Here is a 22069-nt window from a genome sequence, read left to right as displayed (position 1 = left end):
CCCAAGATCATTCCAGCAGGTTAAATACTGACTTTGGTCTAATTTATCCCTAAGTTATCACCCACTGCATGATCCAAGATCAAGTTCTCACTCAGAAATATGTGGATGGAAAAAACTAGGTCATGATACATGCTTTTATGAAGTGGGTACAGATTAGCAGCTGAATGAAGAGAGACCAGAAAGCACAGACTTTGTGTCAACTGAGAATTCAGAGGAATTTCTGGCACCTGTCCCATGACTCTGCAGCATCACACAGAGCAGATCCCTGTCAGTATTACCAGGCCACCCTCCTTGCTGGAGGCACAGCTTCCTATTTGGCCAGTTTGTATTTGCAAAGTCCTATAAATTTTGGGTTCCTTTTGCAGCCCTGCCACCAACTATGTGAGTTTTGGCAAACAAACAGTGTCAGAGTCATTTGTGCTTGAAGGCAGTTTCTAGTTAAACTCCAGGTCCTCGTATTTTCCTGCAAAAATTGCAGAAAAATGTTTGTTTATGGTTAAAAAAAAAAAAAGGGGGGGCGGGGGGAACGGAAATATGCTGAAAAAAACCCACCCCAAAGTATAACAGCAATTGAGGTTAATGTTAGGTGAACATATATATATCTATATATATATACCCAGATATATATATATATATATATGCATGCAAACATTTCCAAACCAATCTTCAAAGTTACTGCATACAGTCCTTAGTCCTTTTCCACCTGGCTTTCAGTGGCTTGAATTTTTCATTATATGACCTGCATGTTATTTTTCTGGATCAATATACGGTAACATTTTTAAAAACTTCAGATGCTATCAGAAGTACAAAATAAACCAAACTGTAACAGAATTATTTCAGACTCCTTGAAGAAATCAACTCAGGAGGGCAGCGGCCTTTTGCAAAAAAATGTAACTACAAGTTCAAACAAAAAAGTGACCTTTGCCTGTTGCTACAAGTATGTCACTTGAGGGGATTTGGCAGTGAGCTTTTCACTGGGAGGAGTCACTTGGCATTGGTACTGGCTTATGAAAGAGCAGAAGTATAAGTTGGTTTTCTTAAATGAGTCCCTACCAGGAGGACAAGCGCCGGTGGCAAGTAAATACTTACCTCAGTGGAGCACTGTCAGGTCCCGCGCTGTCGCAGTAAGCGCTCTGCACAGGGCACGTCTCGGTGCCACACATCGCGTCTGCCTCAGCTGGGTCCATGTAGCCATTGACCATCCTAATGTCTCTCAACTTCGCACTGTCGTTTTGTGAATCTAGAGATACAATGTCAGAAGGGGAGCTCACAACACCCGAGTCCTCTGTGGTGTCCTCTGATGCAAAACAGCTGCTTTCTGACGCCGTTTCTTCCACCTCCAATAGCTCAAGAACTGTGTCATCCACTGCATAAACATTATCATGTGTAGACAGCAGGCTCTCTAAATGAAATACAACAAGGAAAGTTAGCTGGAAGTCATCAGTGCATAAATCAGAGAGCTGTCCCCTTGTAACTGGAAGAACCCACATGAAATGTGTTAGAAATGTGATGGAGGGCGCTCTGCCCTTGTACATAAGATAAAGATGATTTGAAAAGTGACAAAAATTATGTCCTTTGCTTTCAGAGATGTGGTTTCCTATGCTGGTCCTGTGAGGTTTGGCTCTTACAACTTCCATAGCCAATCAGTTTCCTTAATTCTCTGAAGAAACAATTTTCCAGGGACAGTTTCTTGAGGAATTAGACTAAAGTTTAAATGATGTGATTCAAGAAATCACTCCTGTTACTCCTTATGGCAACATAATCTCATTATTTCTCTTCTATTCTACGGGAAACAGATGACATTTCCAATAAGAAGTCTATGTACAGGTAAAAATGGGCAGCATTTTTACTAGTTAAACGTTCTGACTGGGAAATGTCCAGTTAGGACACTTAATTGGCAAAATAGATTTACTGCTGGCACAGTGGGTGTCACTGATTTTACCACCCTTCAATTTTTCAATTTTTCAAAGCATACAAAATCTCCTAATAGGCGTACAGAAAAGTAGACAGTACCATACTTAAAAAAGAAACTTTTTCGATATTTAGTTATTTATAAAGGATGTCAAGGGATACATTCTTTGAATGCTTAATTCTACTAAAAACTGCAAATTTTGAGAGGAGATTAGACTCAGTGTAATTTCCTGTAGCCTGTTTTAGTTTGGTTCCTATGAGCTGCCCCTTCTTGTGTTTTTTGGTAAAAAACACAATTTTAATTTCTCATAAGAAATGTACCCTGTTTCATCCTGCAATTATGCCATTAAAGGAGAGCTCCAAACCAGGTCAATAATTTCAACAACTGAAATTACTGAGTGACGAAACACAGAATCAAGCCCAAACACACTTTTCCTGATCAAAAGGAATCAATAAAGACTAATCTAAATGTTTAATTTGGAATTATAAGTGTGCTCCATTCTCTTCTTGAACCTCAGTAAGCAACTGGAAGATTAAACAATAGCTTACGGTCTGATCTTCCAGACACTTGTGGTGGATGTTAATTACATGAGAAGTCCCAGGTCTGCAATATGTGAGTAAGATTAAACATACACTTCACTGTATTTTCGGCTCAGAATCAACAACTTTTTGAATACATGAAGCTATAGCTCAATAAAAATGATCAACAGAGAGAAATACTTCTGAATTACCTTGTATACACAGAAGTATTTTCTTTAAGTCAGAAGACTGAAAACAATGGTGTCAAAGAATGTCACAGAAATGATTTTGTCAGGTTATAGTTTAGCAGTGAAGTTTCGAGTAAAATTAGAATAAAAATCATGCCAACATTCTCCTTGACTGAGGTTACAAGATGCCATTAAGTACTGAAATTGATTTCCAACAGTAGAAGCAATAAAATTCAGAGGGTTACAAATCATGATTAAACTTTTAAGTGTTGTCAAGCATTGATATTAATGATGGAAGATGATCCAAAGACTCTATTGCAACTTTGGAAGCGATGTTATTTGATTTCTTTGACCTTATTTTCTGTAACATTAGTTCTAGATTCTGGATATAGTCTCAGAGATTGTTCCATTTTAAAATGGTAATTACAGGAACAAAGTATGTGCCACTGAATTGATTTTAGTATGCTTATCATAGGACTACAGTTAGGAAAAGACTAACATGTGGAAAAAATATGAATAGTTTGACATTGAACATCAAATAATAAAACCTTAAAAAACCCAACAGCAAACAAACAGGTATGAGTATATGGCTTCTTTGCTTTTAGACAAAAAAAAAAAAAAGCCCAGTAACAAACATTAGTAAAATTACAATATGTTAAAACCAGGACAAAGTAGAATAACAAAGAAATCAATTTACAGAGTGGAAGTTGAAGAGTGAAAGCACATGGGAAGATTTTGAAGTAATGCACAATGCAGTATATATACCTTGATGCAAAGAGACCTCTCTGTAATATGTGACAGATCTATTGTCACATGGATACCATAAATGACTTCCACCCTATAACTGGCACAGCAATTTACAGCCAAGTACATACTCCCAGATCCTGACATGAGGGGGGCAGCCTTTTCCTCCTTTGCTGTCTCTTGCATTTCCTCATCCTCTTCTTGCCTGCCTGCAACTATTTCCTGCATCTTTCTGTTCAGGGATTTAGATCCTTTTGGTCACTGAACCCTACTTGCCTGCTGCAGTAATAAAAACACTCAAGTCTCTCTCTACTATGCAGCAGGATCCCCACCCCCAGCCCATCGTCCCCATATGTTGACAAGCAAAATGAAAACCAATCTCTTATTATCAGAGTCCATGGGTGAATTGATCCCTGTTTCATCTGGATCTTGGCAGCTGAATCATCCAGACCAAAATAAGAACCGCCTCATTCAACAGCAGTTTTATCCTGAAGCATGGAAATACAAACAGACATCTTTCTACTCAATGATTAAATTCCCAAAGCTCAAGCAAAACTAAAACGTTTCCCTTTCTTCAAACCCATCTGTTTGACAAAGCGCTTCCCTATTTTTTATCTTCACCAAGAAGATTCATGAATTTTTAACACAGTTAACACACAGCACCGAACAGAGTTATTAGCTGAGACAAACCATTTTGATTGCCACTACTACTTGTCTGAACGTGAAAGCACACATATAAAACATGACTGTAGTGTCATGTTAACAACCTTGTTTCAGCTAAGAGCAGCACTAAAACACCCCTGTTTCAAATTTGAACCATTCTTGGATGGATTAAGTAAGAACTATTCTTCCTCCTACATGCTTGATTAAGTCTTCACTGGTGCAAACTGAAGATGGGATGGGCATTACTGGGTAATGACACATGACATGAAGAAAGCCTACCTCAACATTACTGAGTGGTCTTGTCTTCAGGAGACAGAAAATACTTTACAAAATTTCCTAATTCTACATGGAGAACATGGTAACATTTAGTACTAGATGTGATTCTGCCTTGCAATTCTTGCATTTTTTTTCTCTAAGGGAATGCACATGCAGAAAACCACCCTACCAACTAACACAGTGCGACCATAGTGAGAGTGCTACTGAGGATTTTTGTTGGTTGAATAAAGAAAAATCTCAACATTTTCTTCTCTTTCCTCTGTCATAACACTAAGACAAATTCAGGCTCTGACCCTCAGGACCACATGCAGATATAACCAGGTTAAGAAAGAGTATTCAGCGAGTTCTTCAGGGCTGAACACACAAATAATAACTCCCACAGATAACACAGAAAGATTTCTATACCGAAGGCTGAGTTTTCAAATATGTAGCAATTTTCAGTAACATGACCCCATTCACTGGCATCAGGTAGGGCATGACATTGGAAATCGTGCAGAAGTCAGTCTACAGTCTCCAAGCTATTCTAAAATCTCCATGGGACATCTCACCCCAACATGAAACTGGAGAGTCCTTCAAAGCCTTGCATTGCTGCTTACCTATGTCCTGCTTCAGGCTGCAGACACTGCTAAGCCCACATGAGCGCTGTACCAGGGATCTCCCTAGATTCGCAGCAGCAATGCTGTCACTGCACAATTAGGTCAACCACCAGTTACAAAGGCTTTCTTGCAGAGAGGGATGGACTGGGATGTCTGTTTGCAAGAATGTTGCACGTGATCATCAAGAGGGAAAGATGAGAGTAGCTCATAAGTAAAGAATGTGAGCTTCTTGTTTAACACAAAAGAGATCTTGTTGCTTTAATCTCAATAGCCTGTAAGTAATTAGGAAAACACTGAACTCTGAGTTTAGAAGAGTCATATCTGCACTCGTGCAGTTTGATATCGCAAATATGTACACATTACTCATCCAGAATACCAATGATGGGGAGACAGATAAATGTCACCTGGTTAAAATGCAAATCAGCATTTTCAGAAATGAAGATTCAATATGTGAGGACTTCCATGGGTAAAATACTCACTTTGATTATTACTATGAAAATAACCACCATAGAATTTGAATTAGATTAGAATTCGACGTAAGTGTTCAAAAGATGCTTATCCCATCTGGACTTACAAAATCAGTCACCAAAGCCCAAGTCATCACTTCTTCTGAGTCCAATGGGCACAGGGTGTAACTGTTCAGGAAGTGCTGTGACCTTCTGGTTTTACAGCACTGATGATATTTTGTTATTATATTCAATAAGGACAGACAGAAGACATAACAGTTGATTCAGCCCTTACATGATGAGTAACCTTCACAATCGTTTTAGAGATGCAGAGTTTCTCTAACTCATCTAACTCTTGCTAAGAGGTTGGTAATTGTTTTACAATTTCTTTCATCATTTGTTCCATTGCCAAAGAACTTTCTTTTCATGGACTAAAATTGCTTTGCTGTAGTTCAAGTGGTTTATTATAATGAAGTTGTAAAAAATTACCACAAACTTCATGATGTTAAAGAATATTAATTCTTATAATGATCTCCAAATTAGAACATAATTCTTCCACTGACAGTACTTAAAATTTCTAGCAGGAGAAACACTGCTCTAATTATTTGTCCTGGCAGTAAAAAGTTAAAACAATCGCAAAAAAAATATTAAAATACTGTGCATTTTTTTTTTTTTTTCATACCCTTGGAAGAAGGCTAATGGAAGAAACAGGAAAAGAAAACAATTGTTATGGCAATTATTTACAGAGATTATGAAAACGGAGAACACAGGATTAGCTTAAGGGTTTTCACACAGGTACAATGTGTTCTTGTCACATTTTACTCATTTTGATCATGGATCAAAAACCTGTATGTAGATAAGCGTTAAAGATCACTCAGTGAGCAGATAAAGCAGTAGACAGTCTTCTCTCTACCATAATTGAAATGATTTTAATTCAGCATGCTTCTTAGCATATTTGAGCTTACATATATACTTTCTTCCTTAAAAAAAAAAAAAAGAAAAGAAAAAAAAAAAAGAAAAAAAATTACCACTGTTATACTTTAACAATAGTATTAGAGGAGTGGGGGAATGGTCAATTTCAAAGCACTCCTCTCCTAACTCCTGGAACTGCTTTGCAGAAACTCAGAAAGAGGCAAGGAAATACTGAGCTGAGGTACCATGCTCTGCAGCTCCAACCCTCCTCCAAAATGAGGATGTAGAGCAGCTTAATGCTGGCTTACTTTATTCAGGTCACAGAATCACAGAACAGTTTCATTTGGAAAGAACCTCTGGAGGTCACCTAGTTCAATGTCCTCCTCAAAGCAAGGCCATCTTCCAGCTTTGACAAAGTAGCTCACGGCCTTGAACAGCTTAGCTTTGAAAATCTCCAAGTATGAAGACTCAACAGCCTCTCTGGAAAAAAACATGAATCATTCCCTGGGCAGAGTCTAATGCTTCTCCCACTTAAGAACATTATTTTAATGTCAACCTAAAAAATTTCTAGCTGCAACTTGTCACTGTTGCAGTCTTATGTTTTTGCAGTGAATCTCAGAGAAGAGTCTGTCTCAATCTTTCCTCTTCCTTTAGGTGCAAGACAGCATTCAAACCCTCCTTACCCTTCCCTTCTGCAGGGGAGAGCTGAACAAGCCCTGTTACAGCAGCACCTTAATGAACATCCTTGATGCCAGACTCTGTTGCCTCTGCTCTGGTCTGTCAGTATCTTGTTACACAGAACTCAAAACTGGACTCACTTTTGGACAATGGACTCACATGTGGCTTTATGGTAGCCAAGTAAAGGGGAATAATCATTTCCTGTGAACTCCTGGCCGTGCTCTTGCTAGTGCAACCCAGCCTGTGGTTAGTGCTTCATCACTGCAAGGGCACATTGCTGACTCACACAGCCCTGCATATGACTTCCAGTCTCACATAATGAGATATTTTCAGTCTCCTTCCTAGTCTTATGCCCCATCCTCATGTTTTCCAATAGGCTCGTTAATTGAAGTCATTCTCACTGCAAACTTGCAAACAGAAGTAAATCTATCCCTTTACATGCTAGCCAATAACAAAAATTAAAAGACTCACAAAGGACATGCCTCACCAGACAGAAAGGTACAAATGGAGTGTTATTACACCCTGGGAATCTTCAGCATTTCCATAGTCAATCCCAAACTAATGACAGTTAAGTTAGCTACCTAGGTCTACTCTCCCGTGGTAGAAAAATAATTGCAATGTGGACTCATTTAACCTGCCTTATGAATTTGAGGTAGTTAAGCACTTCCCTTGGGGTTAAACTTGTCTGTTGTTAGTTGATATCACAACAGAAAAGTATTGTAACTTTCACAAAAGCTTTTTTTGGCAATGGAGTTTCCTACACCAAAGGCAATACAAGATAGGATCAAGCCAGGGAACGAGAGCTGTAGAGTATTCCAGTCCCTCCATTGTTTTTTCAATGTACAAGCAGCTGTGAAGATCTGTGCACTAATGTTTGCTTTTCTTTTCAAACATATACTGAGAATGATTACAAAGTCTCTCTCAAAACACTACCTAAAATGTCTGCTGGCTCTTGAAAGACCCAGAGGAAGCTACCCCTGCAAGTAAATGTCTGCTACCCTCTCCCATTTCAGACCTTTATTTTTACCACCTGCCAAACAAGCAAAGAAAAATTTCAGAACTAATGCAGCACAGATTTTCAGACAGTGGAAAATCAACATATTGGACTTTATTATTCCTATTTCTCTCCCACAATCCTTTCTTCAGTGACTGAAAAAGACTCTCTGACCCCTGCAAAGCCCATTTGACCTAGAATGCTGCTGTTATTGCTGAACTGCTTTTCATCCTCTCCTTTTTGGCACCCTCTTGAACCCACTAGGCTCCTTGCTTTTGTAAAAGCCTTGTTTGGACTCTCTGACAACTCTACATCGTAGCCATTAACTAGCCTTCCTTATTCAAAGGGATCAGATGTCATAAAAGAGACACAAAGAGTAAAATGCTCTTTGACAGAAAAAGGATCATGTGTCAAAGTAGATCTTTCCTTGATTAACCAGAGAACATTGTCACTTGGCTTTGGGAAGGAGATTTTAGAAAACGAATCAGTAGTGCGGTTGTTAATGTCCTTTTATACACAATGAAGTATGATGTGGGGAGTTTCACAGCAGTTCCTGGTGTTCACTTTCTGAGGTGAATGGCAAGCTAGAATGTGTCACAAGGTGATTTCAGGGCTCTAGATGGTCCCTTACTTCAGGTGAGGAGAGGGGCAAGGTGCCTAATCCATGCAGTTCAAAAAGACTACCAACAAGCAGACAATGTAGGTTAGAGGAGGACGACCAGACAGAAATATATTTAAGAGAAATTATAGATAACTTCAAACTCATATTTCGTAACACTATGTGTAACACTGGCAAGATGTGTGAAATAACAGGGCTCTTTGGGGGTGTTTGCAGGACAGGAAAATCTAGATCTAAAACCAGAGATTGCCCAGTACAATGAGTCTGGTGAAGAAATAAGCCACTCTCCCCATTTTGCTGGGAATTATTAGTCCTAAGTTATAGATATGGGCAATCTACATACTTTTTAGAGGTGATCGGCTTTCACTCAAGCACACTGCAGCATCTAAACAAATGAACTGTGAAGGGGATTTTCATGAGCCACCTTAGAGAACACACTCTATAAAATTGCTTGAAAAGCATATGCAGTGTAATGATTAAAATCAGAAATGATTAGTGTACCTATGCAATAAAACAATGTTTTATTAGGTGATTTTTAAGACCACAGGAAAAAAGGCCATTTGCTCAACTTTTCTTTTTAAACTTCGCTATCTTTTTCCCCTTGTGCATGCTGCATCAATTCATTCTCTTCCTTAGTTTGTTAACAATTCCATAAAATCTCTACTGCAGTTTTATATTTATAGCATCATCCACAGGAGAAAAACATAAAACACTTTCGCATAGTAATTATCCTTTCCTTCCCCAGCAACTGACTGCCAGCAACTCTGCAAAGAAGAGACACAAAAAACCAACCCTAAAATGAGCAAACAATACATATATGTACAGCTACCCTCGTGGGATTTAAGAGCTCTTTCCATCGTACAGAGACACCACTCTACTCACAGTTGTGTATTTATTTCTAATTAAAATTGATTTAAATGTTAGGAAGGGTGAAAGAGAATCAGGTCAATCTGTAATAATCTATTACTGAAATCACTGGGTATTACACACAAATAAAAAATTTTGAACAGCTGCCTTCTAATTTTGGGGACAAAGTATACTTGTCTTGGGCACAGACACACTTCTACTGAGAACTGCTGCACAGTTGGGAAAAAAAAAAATCTTCCTATCAACGCAGACTTACTAGGAAATAATGATAATAAATACTGGTTTTGCTTAATGCCACAAGCCAATAGGGAATTACAGGCTGGAGTGATGGTTAACAAAATGGGATTTCATCAGTCTTCCAGAACCCTCCAGTTCCCTCATCAGCGCATCCACCATTTTCCCTTACATCTCTTTTTCTTATAGAATAGTACCTTAGTATAATCTGAAGTCAGACAGAGCCCTGAGAAAATTGTTTTGTGAACAAACCACCTAACTTACAATTAAAATGGCACAAAAAGACTCCATTTAATTGGCCAAGACATACTTCAGCCAAACCACCAATAATGTAAATACCTGTACAGATTTTCAACAGCTAGCTCCAAATCTAGATATGAAAACATTTCCATACACCTCCGTAGTAAAAAGACACAAAGCTCTACTCTGACCTCTCCTGATGTACATTAACTGACTCCTCTTGGACCTCCTGATCAGTGGAATACGTGCTTCCGTCTCCAAGAGGCTTTTCAATGAACTTGGGCTGGTGGTTTACTTTGGCAATTCTATTCCCAGAAATATTTTAACCTAGAAGAGCATGTTTCTTTTCTGAGTTATAACACATTTTACTGCACATACGCACCGGATTGCTCTGCTATCATACTTCTCAGAGCTGTAAGGCATCCAATTATGTCAGTAAAAGTATATACCCGGTGAGACACTACTTTGAGTACATGGACATTTTTTGTCACTGAAACAGTCTATCTTCTGAAACTGCCCAGTAAAGAAAAATTTATTCTTGCAGGGAAGAAAACTGAGGGTTGGAGTACATGAAGTATCTCCCTGAAGTTCTTGTGTTATGACAACATGTTATGACAACAATGACACAGGCATTGTATAATTTTCAAAGGATGTTTCCTCGGCCTTTTGAAGACCAGACTCCCGTGCTGGGATGAGGGCAAATGAAGAGTATTAAGGCCAGGAGAGTGTACGCCAATCACACTCTCCACCAAAAACACTGCCAGGCACCCCTGGATCTACATTAGCCGGAAACAGGCATACTCGTGCTGCATAAGCCCATAAGGGCAATTGGTTCTTTGGAATTACAGCAGAAGACAGACTTCTTTTTCAGTGACAAAGACACAGCCAAGCAACCACAGCATGAGACAAGAATCAAATGCAGGGAGGGTATTGTGAATCCAGAGGACACGAAGATGATCAGAGGACTGGAGCACCTCTCCAGTGGAGAAAGAGCTGGGTTTGTTCAGTCTGGAGCAGAGAAGGCTCTGGGGAGACCTCATAGCACCTTGCAAAGGGGCCCTACAAGAGAACTGGAGAGGGATTTTTCACAAGTGCATGTAAGTGATAGGACAAGGGGGAATGACTTTAAACTGGAAGAGGGTGGGTTTAGATTAGACATTGGGAGAAAATTCTTAATTTTGATATCACAACAGGTTGTTCAGGGAAGTTATGTATGCCCCATCCCTGGAAGCATGCAACGTCAGGTTGGATGAGGCTTTGAGCAACCTGGTCTAATGGAATGTATCCCTGCCTGCAGCATGGGTGCTAGACGATAGATGACCTTCAAGGTCCATTCCAATTCAAACCATTTTATGGTTCTTTGATACTATGACCTGCACAAACTATCCATTAAGTTATCTTTTCCAGCAGCGCACACTGAAGCTCTCCCTGGGAGCCTAAAAAGAAGGGGAATACTGGAAAAGAAGAGAACAAAATGCTCACAAGAGAGCACTACTTTCACGCCACCACTCCTCTTTGGCAGCAGATGGACTACATCAGATTATTTCAGACATAAGCAGAGATAGAAATACTTAAGTCAGAGCTGAATTTGGCCTGCTCTTCCACAGTCCTTGTGTGAAATCAATTATCTCATCAATCATGCTTTGCCCTCAGGCTCTCTTTCCCTATTAACTTGAAGAAATGCAAACATGCAAGAGCAGTAACTGGATGTTACACTTTGTACTGATTTGTGGATAGTAAAATGTTAATGACAGTGCCATCTCTGGTGCTCTGGTGAACAATAGCCTGATGCAAGAAGTGGGTCATCATCTGAACACCCACTTGGAAAAAATCTTCCCCTTCTATATTACATGCTGTTAGTGTCAGATCCTGCTTCCACTGCAGCAGTTAGGTTCTGCCCTTGACTTCAACGGCAGCAGGATCAGACCGTTCACTGATTAAAATGCAAAGCTGCAGATATCTCCTGCATGGGATGAATCCCCACAGGGAAAATTTGTCTGCATTTTTATTCATGTGAAGCATTTTAAGGCTTTCATTTACACAGTTCATTCAATAATAATGTGCATGCTGTATAATGGGGTACCTGATTAAGCATGCTTAAGTGCTTTGCTGGAGCAGAGCCATTTCTAGAATTTGAAGGTTTGCTATGATCATACCCTCCAAACAGACAAGCTAGTATGGGGAATTTTTCACCTAAGTTAATGGGCTTAAACAGGATCAGCATAAAAGGGAGAAATTTGGAAATGCCTTTTCAGTTTCTTTCTTTTCAGCATCAGTTCCTCCTCAAATTAGGCTGAGAAGGTCACCCTATTGTAGGTTTTAAGCTTGTCTATGAAACCCTCCAGTAACTTTTAAACTGGTTACCAGCAGTAGCCATCTTCATATACACGTTGACATAAAAGCTTTTTTGCCATTATCTACCAGGGATACTGAGGGAAGGGTGCTATGAACCATAGCAAAACTTCAACCCCAAGTGAGATGGGGCTTAGATATCAGAAAACTCAGTCATTAATACAGAAGTTCAAAAGAAATGCTTAAGGAATTAAGCACTGATGGGGTCTGGGGGGAAAAAATAAGAAAACAAAAAAGAAGAAAAGAAAGGAGAAATTCTCAAATCTTTTTGGTTTTGAAAAGCAAGAACTTCAAGGTACTGGGATTTTAATTTCCATCTATTTTTTCCCTTTTTTATTCATAATTATCCTCTCTCTTTCCTGTTCTTATCTCTAATTAAGAAATCAAAAAGACTATTAAAATAAAAAGGCACCTTCTCTTTTAAACTCCAAAGAACCAGTTAATTTTTTTTCCTAAAACCATTACCCAAGAAGTGTGTTTAGAAAATTTTTTAGCAGGTGTGACTGGCCACTGTTGCACTTTGTAGAGTACAGTTTGTACACTAAGGCTCAAACATTATCTTAATTCTCCTGATTGCTAATAATATCAGCATGGTATTATAAAACTCTCCACTCACCTTAGAGTGGCCCTTATCAAACCAGCACAGAATCAAGCTGGTGGTTTGATATTACTCCTCCCATTACAGCACGAAAGTTTAAAGACTTCTGTCTCAATTGCTTTCAGCCTGCTAATTTTCTCACAGGCACTAATTTATGTCTGTGGAAAAAACCACAAGGAGTTTCCCTGTGCAAGGATTTTTTGTGTAAAAGAAAGCAATCGATACATTGCCAAAGCCTTGTATTATGAACAGTGGCATGTATTAAACGTACTCTGAAAGTGAAGAAAAGACTGTCTAGTACAGTCTGTGTCCTTTGTAAGAGCAGACTGAAGACAAATGATTTTATTTCAGAACATCTGAATCCCATTGATTAGCATGATGAATACAGAACAGGAAAGTTGCCAGGTACAGAGGAAGCTGGGCATGTCCACAAGGGAGTGGAGTAAACAAGCAAATTACAGTATATGCATGTTTGTTTTTTTTTTTTTTCTTTTTTTTATTTTTTTTTATTTTTTTTTACTATTTGGAAAATTTGGACGCTTAAACCTCTAAGTTCCTTTAACTGACTGGTCATTTAATCAGCATATTGTTCTAATTCTCTGCATGCAAGCAGAGAAGGGTTTCAGAAGTGAAAAAATACCATTTTAAACTCTATGTAATCAATAAAATATTCACACACATATATAATTGGAATAGGATCGCTTCTTGGGGGAAAAAAAAAAAAAAAAAAAGAGCTGCTTCTTATTTTTGGGGAGAACAGTGGCCTAAGTTTTACTTGGTAAAAAATAATTGTATCATTCCTAAGCATTGATTTAACACATCTGAGGCTGGTAGCACCCTAAAAAGGTTTCAGAACAAAACCAAGATACCAATGCATTCACACAGTAGACCCCAAAGTGTCATCTACTGCCAAAAACAGCAGGAAGTTATATAGGGTGACCCTTCTACAGTCCTTGGCAGTCCACTCTGAGGCTTTCTGGGAAACACGTCTGTAAGAGTTTGTTTGCCTTCCAAAATGCTCCATCTCTTATGAACAAAAGTTAAGTAAACAAAGCTCTTATAATGAACTTAAAGCAAGTAATTATTTTTTCTTACACAAATTATATAATTTGTGATAATTCTTATGTTTTAAGAGGTATATTTACTCAAATCTTGACTGTTTCACCCATAGACACACCTTAAAAACAGATCTCTTGCATGTTTCCACATAGTTTAGAAAAAAAGTTGAAACTATTTCCTCATTAAGTTTTATGCTTTTACAAACTGTAAAAATATTTTCCTTTTAGTTTTTACCTTCTTGTCAAGTGAAAAAAAAAAGAGAAAAAAAACCCCCAAACATGAAAGAGAAAAGAAAAATGCATCTATACATGTTTTAAAAAGCAGAAAACGATAATATTTTTTATTAGATGCTTGAAGTGGAAAAATTAGTTGTTTTGTTTGCTCTAACAACTAAGCAGATAATCTTATCTGGTGCCCTACCAGTCTTTCACTTTTTAAGGGAGTGCACCATATATTTAGCAACTTTATTTTCACCTTTTAATCACTATAGCCGTTAAAGAAAAATTGTATTTGTCTGTCATAGTCCTCCTTTCTTGTTCTTTCTTCCATCTTCTTTTGGTTTAGGTCTTTGTCCTCCGTTACACCCTACCTTTGCTTATAGTAGTACGTTAGAAAGTAATTATTTTATTCATGCCAGGAACCAATTATGGAATCCACAAAAGGAGCTGACAAAAGAGAAGCTGTTTCTACTCTCAGCCTTTTGCTCCCTCATGCCCAAAAACCCAGAAGTGAATGTGCATAGTGAGAATTCTCAATGTCTTATAAGAAAATAGGCAGGCATTTTAGTCAGTGTTTACTGGCTTAGAAGTGGTAATAGGTAAAGCTGAAAACGGAAAAGCACTTTGGTATTAGAATCATCACCTACCTGGAACAGAGAAAACTTTTCAACAGTTTTTTACTGCAGGTCCATGAGCATTTGGAACAGCAGGATCTTGCACTATAAATGCCACTTAAAGCACCCACCTTCCAGTTTGATTTGGCCCATACCTTATGCGTAAACCTGGCATAACTTCAAATTCACAACCAGGACAAAAGTTCTCACACACACACTTGCACCACATGCACGCATTGGTTGAACACAGATGTTTAGAGCCGCTTGTTACTGATAAAGTGTAAGCTGTTCTATGTGTATGGCCCTGATGACTTCCACCATTCACATTCCATCATTCAAGGGCAGCAGAGTATGTCTAAGATGCCACTTAGTTATTAAACCTACAGCTTCTGTAGTTAAAACTGCCGTTCTTTTGACAAAGGAAGAGGACAACAAGGAAATTTGGTTTCACTTGAAAGAAACATTCACAGTTTATCTACAGACCACTTGGGCTGTAAAGCTTGTCTGCAAGAGAATTAAGAGCATGTCCTGGAGTGACTTTATGATGCTTGTATCCCCAGTGGTCTGTTCAGTTTGTGCTGTATATTGAGTTCTGTGCCTTTAAGACTGGTTCTAAGAGCAAGGAGAAGCGCGGAGTTTGTTTTGAGAAAACTGCCTGACTCCTCCACATTCTTCTCTGGACGTGGTGTTCGATGGGGGCTTGGAGAGACGACAGGAGAGAGATCTTTTTGCTTTTAGTTAGCTTCAGCTAGCTAGGGCAGAGAAGTTCCCTGGACTGCTTTTTTTTCCTTTTTTCTTGGAACTGTTTAAACCTGCTCTGGACTGAAAACCCAGGGGAGCACTGGGGGCTGCACCTGCGGCCCACCGGGGCCTGGACCTCGGCATTTTCCAGCAGCGCCGGAGGGACTGGGACTGAGGAGAGACTGAGAGAGAGCCGAGCTACACCCACGGCAAGGACTTTCTCAATTTGCCATCTCACTTCAGAAGGAGAGGTTTTATTGTTTCATACTATTCATTCTTTGTACTTGTGGGCACTTTGTTAAGGAAAATAATCTCTTCAACTTTTCTTCGAGGAAGTTTTTTACCGGACAGGTTGGGGGAAGGGGCTGTTTGGGTTTGCTCCCCAGAGGGATTCCATTCAGGGGTTTTCTCCCAAATTTGCCCTAAACCAGCACAGAGGAGAAATGTCTTGACATTTAGTCAGGATGGGAAAAGGGAAGCTCAGGTTTATTCCACACTACAGGAAAGAGGTAAGTAGCCAGTCAAAAGTCTAAATACCAGGAAGTGTGTCTAGAAAGATTATTTGATTCACTGGGGTCCATTCCCATACTCATATAACCAGAAAATATTTTCTTCAATTATTCAAAGTGATTGTGCTCCCTTACAGTCAGACTGACTTTTGGCTCGAAGTCTGCAAAATCACAGTTTTTATTTCCAATACAGGCAGGCAGCACAGAGTAGGGGAATGTAATGGAATGTGAAATATGCCCCCACTTTCCAACCAGTATTTGTACCCCGGACTCAGTCTCCTTCCTTAAAACTTTCTCAATGCATGGGAAAATGAAGCAGATCTGGTGACTCAATTTTACTGTTTTCTTATTAAAAGTGAACAGAAAGAAGAATCTTTCATGTTCAAGGTACATTCAAGGAATATAAAGGACTCAGTAGCTCATACCTATTCAGTATGTTGCCAGCTTCTAGAGTAATTCATTCTTTCTTTGGACTTGATGCTTTCAACAGTCATTTACCCCTAGTAAATGGTGCCAGAGCACCACACAAGAATATGCAATAAAAAAGGAATAAAGCAGGGGTTTCTTGCAAGGAAATATACAGGATCACCTTTCCCCTCATCCACCTCAGCAAAAATCAGCATTACCAGTAAGCCCTTCTGGATAAACAAATAATTACGTCTTTTTTTGTTTTGTCAACTTCTTATGAATTTTAACTGTGGACTTCTCTAGCCACAGAGCTTCTATAGCAGAAGCTTATGAATAAGAAGTGTAAACAGAGACATCAGTTTTGTTTCACTGTCCTTGAGGGGGGAGTCCATAGTTTTACAGTGACATCAGAAAACAACATGGCTGTAATTTTCAAGGGATGGAATAATTCCATTCTGTCTTCTAAAATAACATGTATTTTTGTATGGAACGTTAAATGGTGCCTACTGAATGTACTAAATATATATTGAGAGTCATGGTAGTGACTGGAAGCCAAGCTCAGAAGACAGAACTGCTGTCATACATACACACAGAGCCCAGGTCTCAAAGAGAGGCACTTTTATACTTCAACGGAACAATAAGGAGGGCTTAAACTGGCTGTAAGCATAAATGATGAAGGTATGAGAATCATGATCACAGAACTCACTTTAAAAATACAGAATAAAGGGACAGATAATGGGCATATGATAGATTGGATGGCCATATGTTTAATAAACAAATGCATCATAAGCCTTTGCAACTCATCATACAATTCGAACTGGATGATTTCTCTACCATTCTCCCTTGGCACTTACTGGAGCACACTAGATACCACAGACAGCTTTAAATAATTCCAGTTGAAAAACAACAAGGAGAGAAATATTTCCTTTTTCCATTCATATATTTAGAATATTTTTCTCTGTATTTTACCTGCCCAGAATAATTTTCAGTGCTGGACCAGTAGCACATTTTCTGAAGATAAAAATGGAATGAGTTCCAAGTTTAGTATTATTCTACAGCTTTGTCACTAGAAAAGGAAAAAAATCATCTGCCCAGTAATAAAAACAACATTCATTTTGATCCTTAAAGATTCCAACTGTAAGTAAAAAAACTGAAAGTATTACATGTAGAAAAGATATTTAATGATGTTTTGAAAATCAGAGATTTTAGTTTCTAAGTGACTGAATTGCTGGTAATGAAGTAATTTGTCTGTGAAAGAAGATGGATACTAAACTGATCTGATCATGATTTTAAAATTCCAAGATTCAAGCTGATAAGATCCACCTAGCAGAACACAGTCTTTCTATACTGGCACTAAACCTGACCTACTCCTATGCACTCACACACATTTTAAGCACCTATACCAACCATATGCATTAATTACTACACTTTGGACACAGCTGCAATAGATACAGGGGCAATATCTATACAATATAATAGCTGGCCCAATATGCCACCATACTTTGAGAAAGCTTAGAGCAAAAATTTGAGCTCGCATCTGGAAGACACCATCACAGTGGCATCACCTGAAAATATAATTTTATCTTCATTTTCTTATTTGTGATGAAATTGATTTAAAAAAAAAAAAAAATCTAGAAACAAAAATATTTTTTATTTTTAGTTGCAGAAAAAATACTTCAAAAACTAAAAACTGAAAACCTTTTTTTAAGTGTGAGATCTATCTATCAGGTTGAAATTCACTTTTAGTGTTATACTTTATTGCTCTCCTACTGCGAATCTGGGACAACACCGGCTCCCTCTGGTGGCCAACGTACAAAAAGATTTCAGTAAAATCTGGTGCAACACAAAGTTTAGTCTGTTTCTAATTCACGGCATTTCGTATGTGTTGAGAACATTAATCAGAATAGGTTTAATAATAACTTATACATCTGTCCTTATTCCCTAAGAGCACTGAATGTCACTGACATCGGAGTTGTACGACAGGAATTTGTTTTGATTTATAAGTTATCCAGCCATGTATTTGTTCTCCAGAAAAGACTCAATGAAATTATATATATATATATATATATATATATATATAAATTATTATTATTATTGTTTACTTGATTTTCACCCCAGATATGTGTTTCTTACTAACTCTGGAAAGAGCGTTTAGTTGAAAAGCTTATTATAGTGGTCAATTTGTTACTAACTTTTTTCCATGTCATTCTCACTACATTTCTAACATCTCCAAAGTTAAAACAAAAGGAGTAAAACCAAGCTAATGTCCTTTCATATCACTATTGATCTAAGACTCCATCAAAGAGACCTAAACCAATACTTCTCCCTGCTATCAAAAATTACAGAAAAACTCATTCTGTTTCAGAAGCCAAGTTGAGGAGTTCTTACAAATCCAGAGCTGAATCTTGGAACAAACAGGAATTCCCCAGCAGTGCCTCAGGGCTGAGCTGGTGCTCATGAACCAAACTTCCAGTGAGTTCTCGGTCCTGCAATCATGTTTTTCTTTAACTTCTCTGTGCACACATGCTATTATGAATTAACAGTTCTGAGACAGAGTATCTGTGCAGTTCCACACGACAGATTTGGATGTCACGAGTGTCACTGAAAGTTTTTTCTGACATTGTGTACAGTACTGTGTGGTTTCAAACTACGCTAATGTCATAGTATAATTTATTATAACTAGGATGATTTCTGGTAAAGACACAGAAATCCTTCTTCTATATTTTTTCTAAGTTCCATTTAATAATATATATGTATCTGTAACTTATGAAATCATAATAAGCAAATATGAGTGAACATAAGCAATGATCCTTTTTAAATTCTGAAAGGCAGAGCTGGCTAGCTTAAGCTGTTTCTTAAACTATTTAAGCTAGGAATTTCACAAAAATGGTTAATTCCCCTGAACATATTTAGAGGTAAATTTTGAATTTTAATTAAAGAAAAGGTAAATTAACTGTAAATAATGAACTTTTTGAGATTTCACCTACAGCTTTTAAGAGCTTGAGGAGGCTACCTGAAAAGAGACAGCTAATTCATAGGAAACATGCCAGCTATATGGAGAGGGGCCATAGTTGTATCCTTCAAAGCAAGGTGATTTTTTCATTAAAAATGCGATTTAGTTGAAAACTTGTGTCATCTTTCAGTAAAGTGGTGTCAATGGACAGAACTGCTTTGACAATACACAGTACTTTGTATTCAATATAAACCACTGTGTTTCAGCACTTCATTATTTTTACACTAGTTTGAACTCCATGGGCCATGTAACTCTGTGGAGCTACAAATAGGATGTAAATAGGGTAATGAGAATGGGTAAATTAGGCTCTTAATCTTTACATTGTGAACACCTACTTTTTGTTGTTGTTGTTGTTTTTGTTTTTAAGACTTACAATTAAATCATTGTCCTAAGAAGGTATTACAAAGTACCTGGCAGCTCAGAGAGTTCAAATGCACTCCACTTTTATTAGAGGACCCTTAGGGTACTAAGTATACTTTCTAAAGAATCACTTAAAACTTACCAACTACATGTCATATTTGTATTAAAAACTGTCAAACCCTATTTTAATAATATTTCATATTATCTGTAGGAATGCTTTGCTTTCTTATTCTCCATTTTGCCTACCTGGAAAGGAGTCAAAATTAACATGATTATTTGCTTGAGGGTAAAACAATAATTTTTCATCATTTAAATTAGAGTTATGTATTGCAAGTAACTCATTTAAATAACATGAATGTCTTAAAGCACAGTACATGTGAGGTCAGAATAGTTCTGGGTGTGTGCACCATTACATTACAACTCATAAAGCCTATGTTTGTAGTTCAGGATTATTAAAAATACATGTCTTATGGGCCGTTCCCATGAAGAACTTCCTTTAGCACAAAGAAGTTTTGGTAAGTACAAAACTATAGATGATATTTTAATTAGTACTCACTGACTATTCCTAGTACAAGTGCAAAAAGGAGACTTGTGGAACAAGATGTATCTTGAGCAAACAGTGTTTGCACCTTTTGTTACAGAAATAGAACACACACTTTGAGATTTCCACAGCATGTCTCCAGCATCAAGATAAAATTACTCATATTAAGCATCAGCATGAAAGTAGAAGAATATGAATCACTGCATTTGGTACTGGTTCTTGGTATTCCTTTTAAGCCCCTTATAGATGCAACAGATCTTCCTGTTTCTTTCTTTCTTGACAGCTTGATTGATAGCCAAGATACAGAAAGAATCTTGCACTTCAACTTGACTTGGCCATGCCCAGTTCTAGTTTTGCTCCAAAGGAACAAAATAGATGCAATAAAAGGAAATAGAACAAATAGAGAATACAAAATTTTATGCCTAGTGTAACAGAAAGAAAAAACACAGAAAAAGTTTTTAGAAACTTTTCATTACAACTTTAAACAATACGGAAAGTAAGACACCCTGTCCCAAGAACACACTCCTCTGCAACACCAATCAAATCGAATCATGGCTCAAAATAAAGAGAGTCTTTAGGAAAAGAATGACAGATAATCTTTCTGAGGCCGATATATAGATTTATATAACACACCATTCGGTTCTGGAGCATACATCTCACAAATGAGTATGAACTACAGCCAAAAATAATCAATAGTAATTAAAGAGAATGTGCGAGTTTAAAAAGAAAAGAAAGAAGCCAAAATCTCAGACAAAAATAAAGTGTGGTTTTTGTTTTTTCTTTTTTTTCCCAGCAGAGGAGGAAGGAAGGCAACAGAAGAATCAGGGTAGCAAAGGCAACAGGAGGTTCAGAAGTATGAAGGTCAGGAAGAGGCAAGGTCTGTCAGACACGCTTGGAGTATGAAGGGAATGACGCACAACAGTAAACTGTCGGGGAAAAGAGTAAAAGGATAAAATCATAAGTATTGTATAGATCAGTCGGCAGAATGGCTAGCATGCTCAGTAGTATTAAAGAATCAGATGCCCAAAGGAGGTGCAGGTGCATGGGCACATGTAATAAAATTTGGAATCCCACAGATGCTCTGAGGCTAGCTCCCCAGGTTCATGTATAGGCTAACTCAATCCTAACATAATACTTACGCAGTATGTCTGTGAATTCTGCTTTACTTAGCCTGAATTTCAGTTCTCCAGACAGAGCAAGATAGATGATATTGAAGGTTCAACTCATTCTTTAGCTTCAGATTGCCTGAGTAGTGAAGGCAATAAAAGCCTCCTAAGCCACACCTGCAGGCATTCTTGCTTTAAAGACCACCTCTGAGAAAGAAAAGGCTGGGTCACTTGACACATGAAGCAGTGTACCATGACAAGCCAGCAAAACTCCCTGCACAGCAGTCCTCAGTTCTCATTTTCTTTAGAGCATGTGAGAGAATGAGAGAGTGAAGTTTGTTCTGTGTTTCCACCCAGTTTTGCTTCAAGCTAACAAAACCCAACTCTTAGAATCTAGCCCTGTGAAAGGCTAGATCTATATCTAAAGTGACTGAAGAAATACGACTGAACTGTTTGTGAAACTGTCCTTGCCTTTGTCAACTGGCCTGTATTACCTGTCCATATATCAGTGATATAATGGGAAAAAAAAAATAGTTATAGGGACAAGGCTCTTTTCTGTTCTCATAGTACCTTAAAATTAACTTGGTTTTATTCATCAGTAGTACGTATGTCATCTACATTCCTTCACCCCTTAAAAAACTTCTAATTAAATGATGTTTGACT

General features: G+C 38.0%; 1 protein-coding gene across 11 annotated transcripts in view; it reads right to left on the bottom strand.

Annotated features, from left to right (window-relative positions):
• The window catches only part of COBL (cordon-bleu WH2 repeat protein), a 157647-nt gene that overhangs the window by 24761 nt on the left and 110817 nt on the right, over positions 1–22069 (bottom strand). For 9 of the 11 annotated variants that reach the window (XM_040063499.1, XM_040063529.2, XM_040063465.1 and 6 more), the window contains one exon: positions 1090–1402. In XM_040063499.1, the coding sequence (XP_039919433.1) occupies positions 1090–1402 (313 nt within the window). Of the gene's footprint in view, positions 1–1089; positions 1403–20898; positions 21227–22069 lie in introns of those variants that run through there. The other 2 variants (XM_040063540.2, XM_040063551.2) reach the window with 1 other exon arrangement.

The sequence above is a fragment of the Hirundo rustica genome, chromosome 1 (assembly GCF_015227805.2).
Source record: "Hirundo rustica isolate bHirRus1 chromosome 1, bHirRus1.pri.v3, whole genome shotgun sequence".
Taxonomy (NCBI): Eukaryota; Metazoa; Chordata; class Aves; order Passeriformes; family Hirundinidae; genus Hirundo; species Hirundo rustica.
The sequence above is the reverse complement of the archived record's forward strand: the minus strand, read 5'-3'. Positions and strand labels throughout refer to the sequence as shown.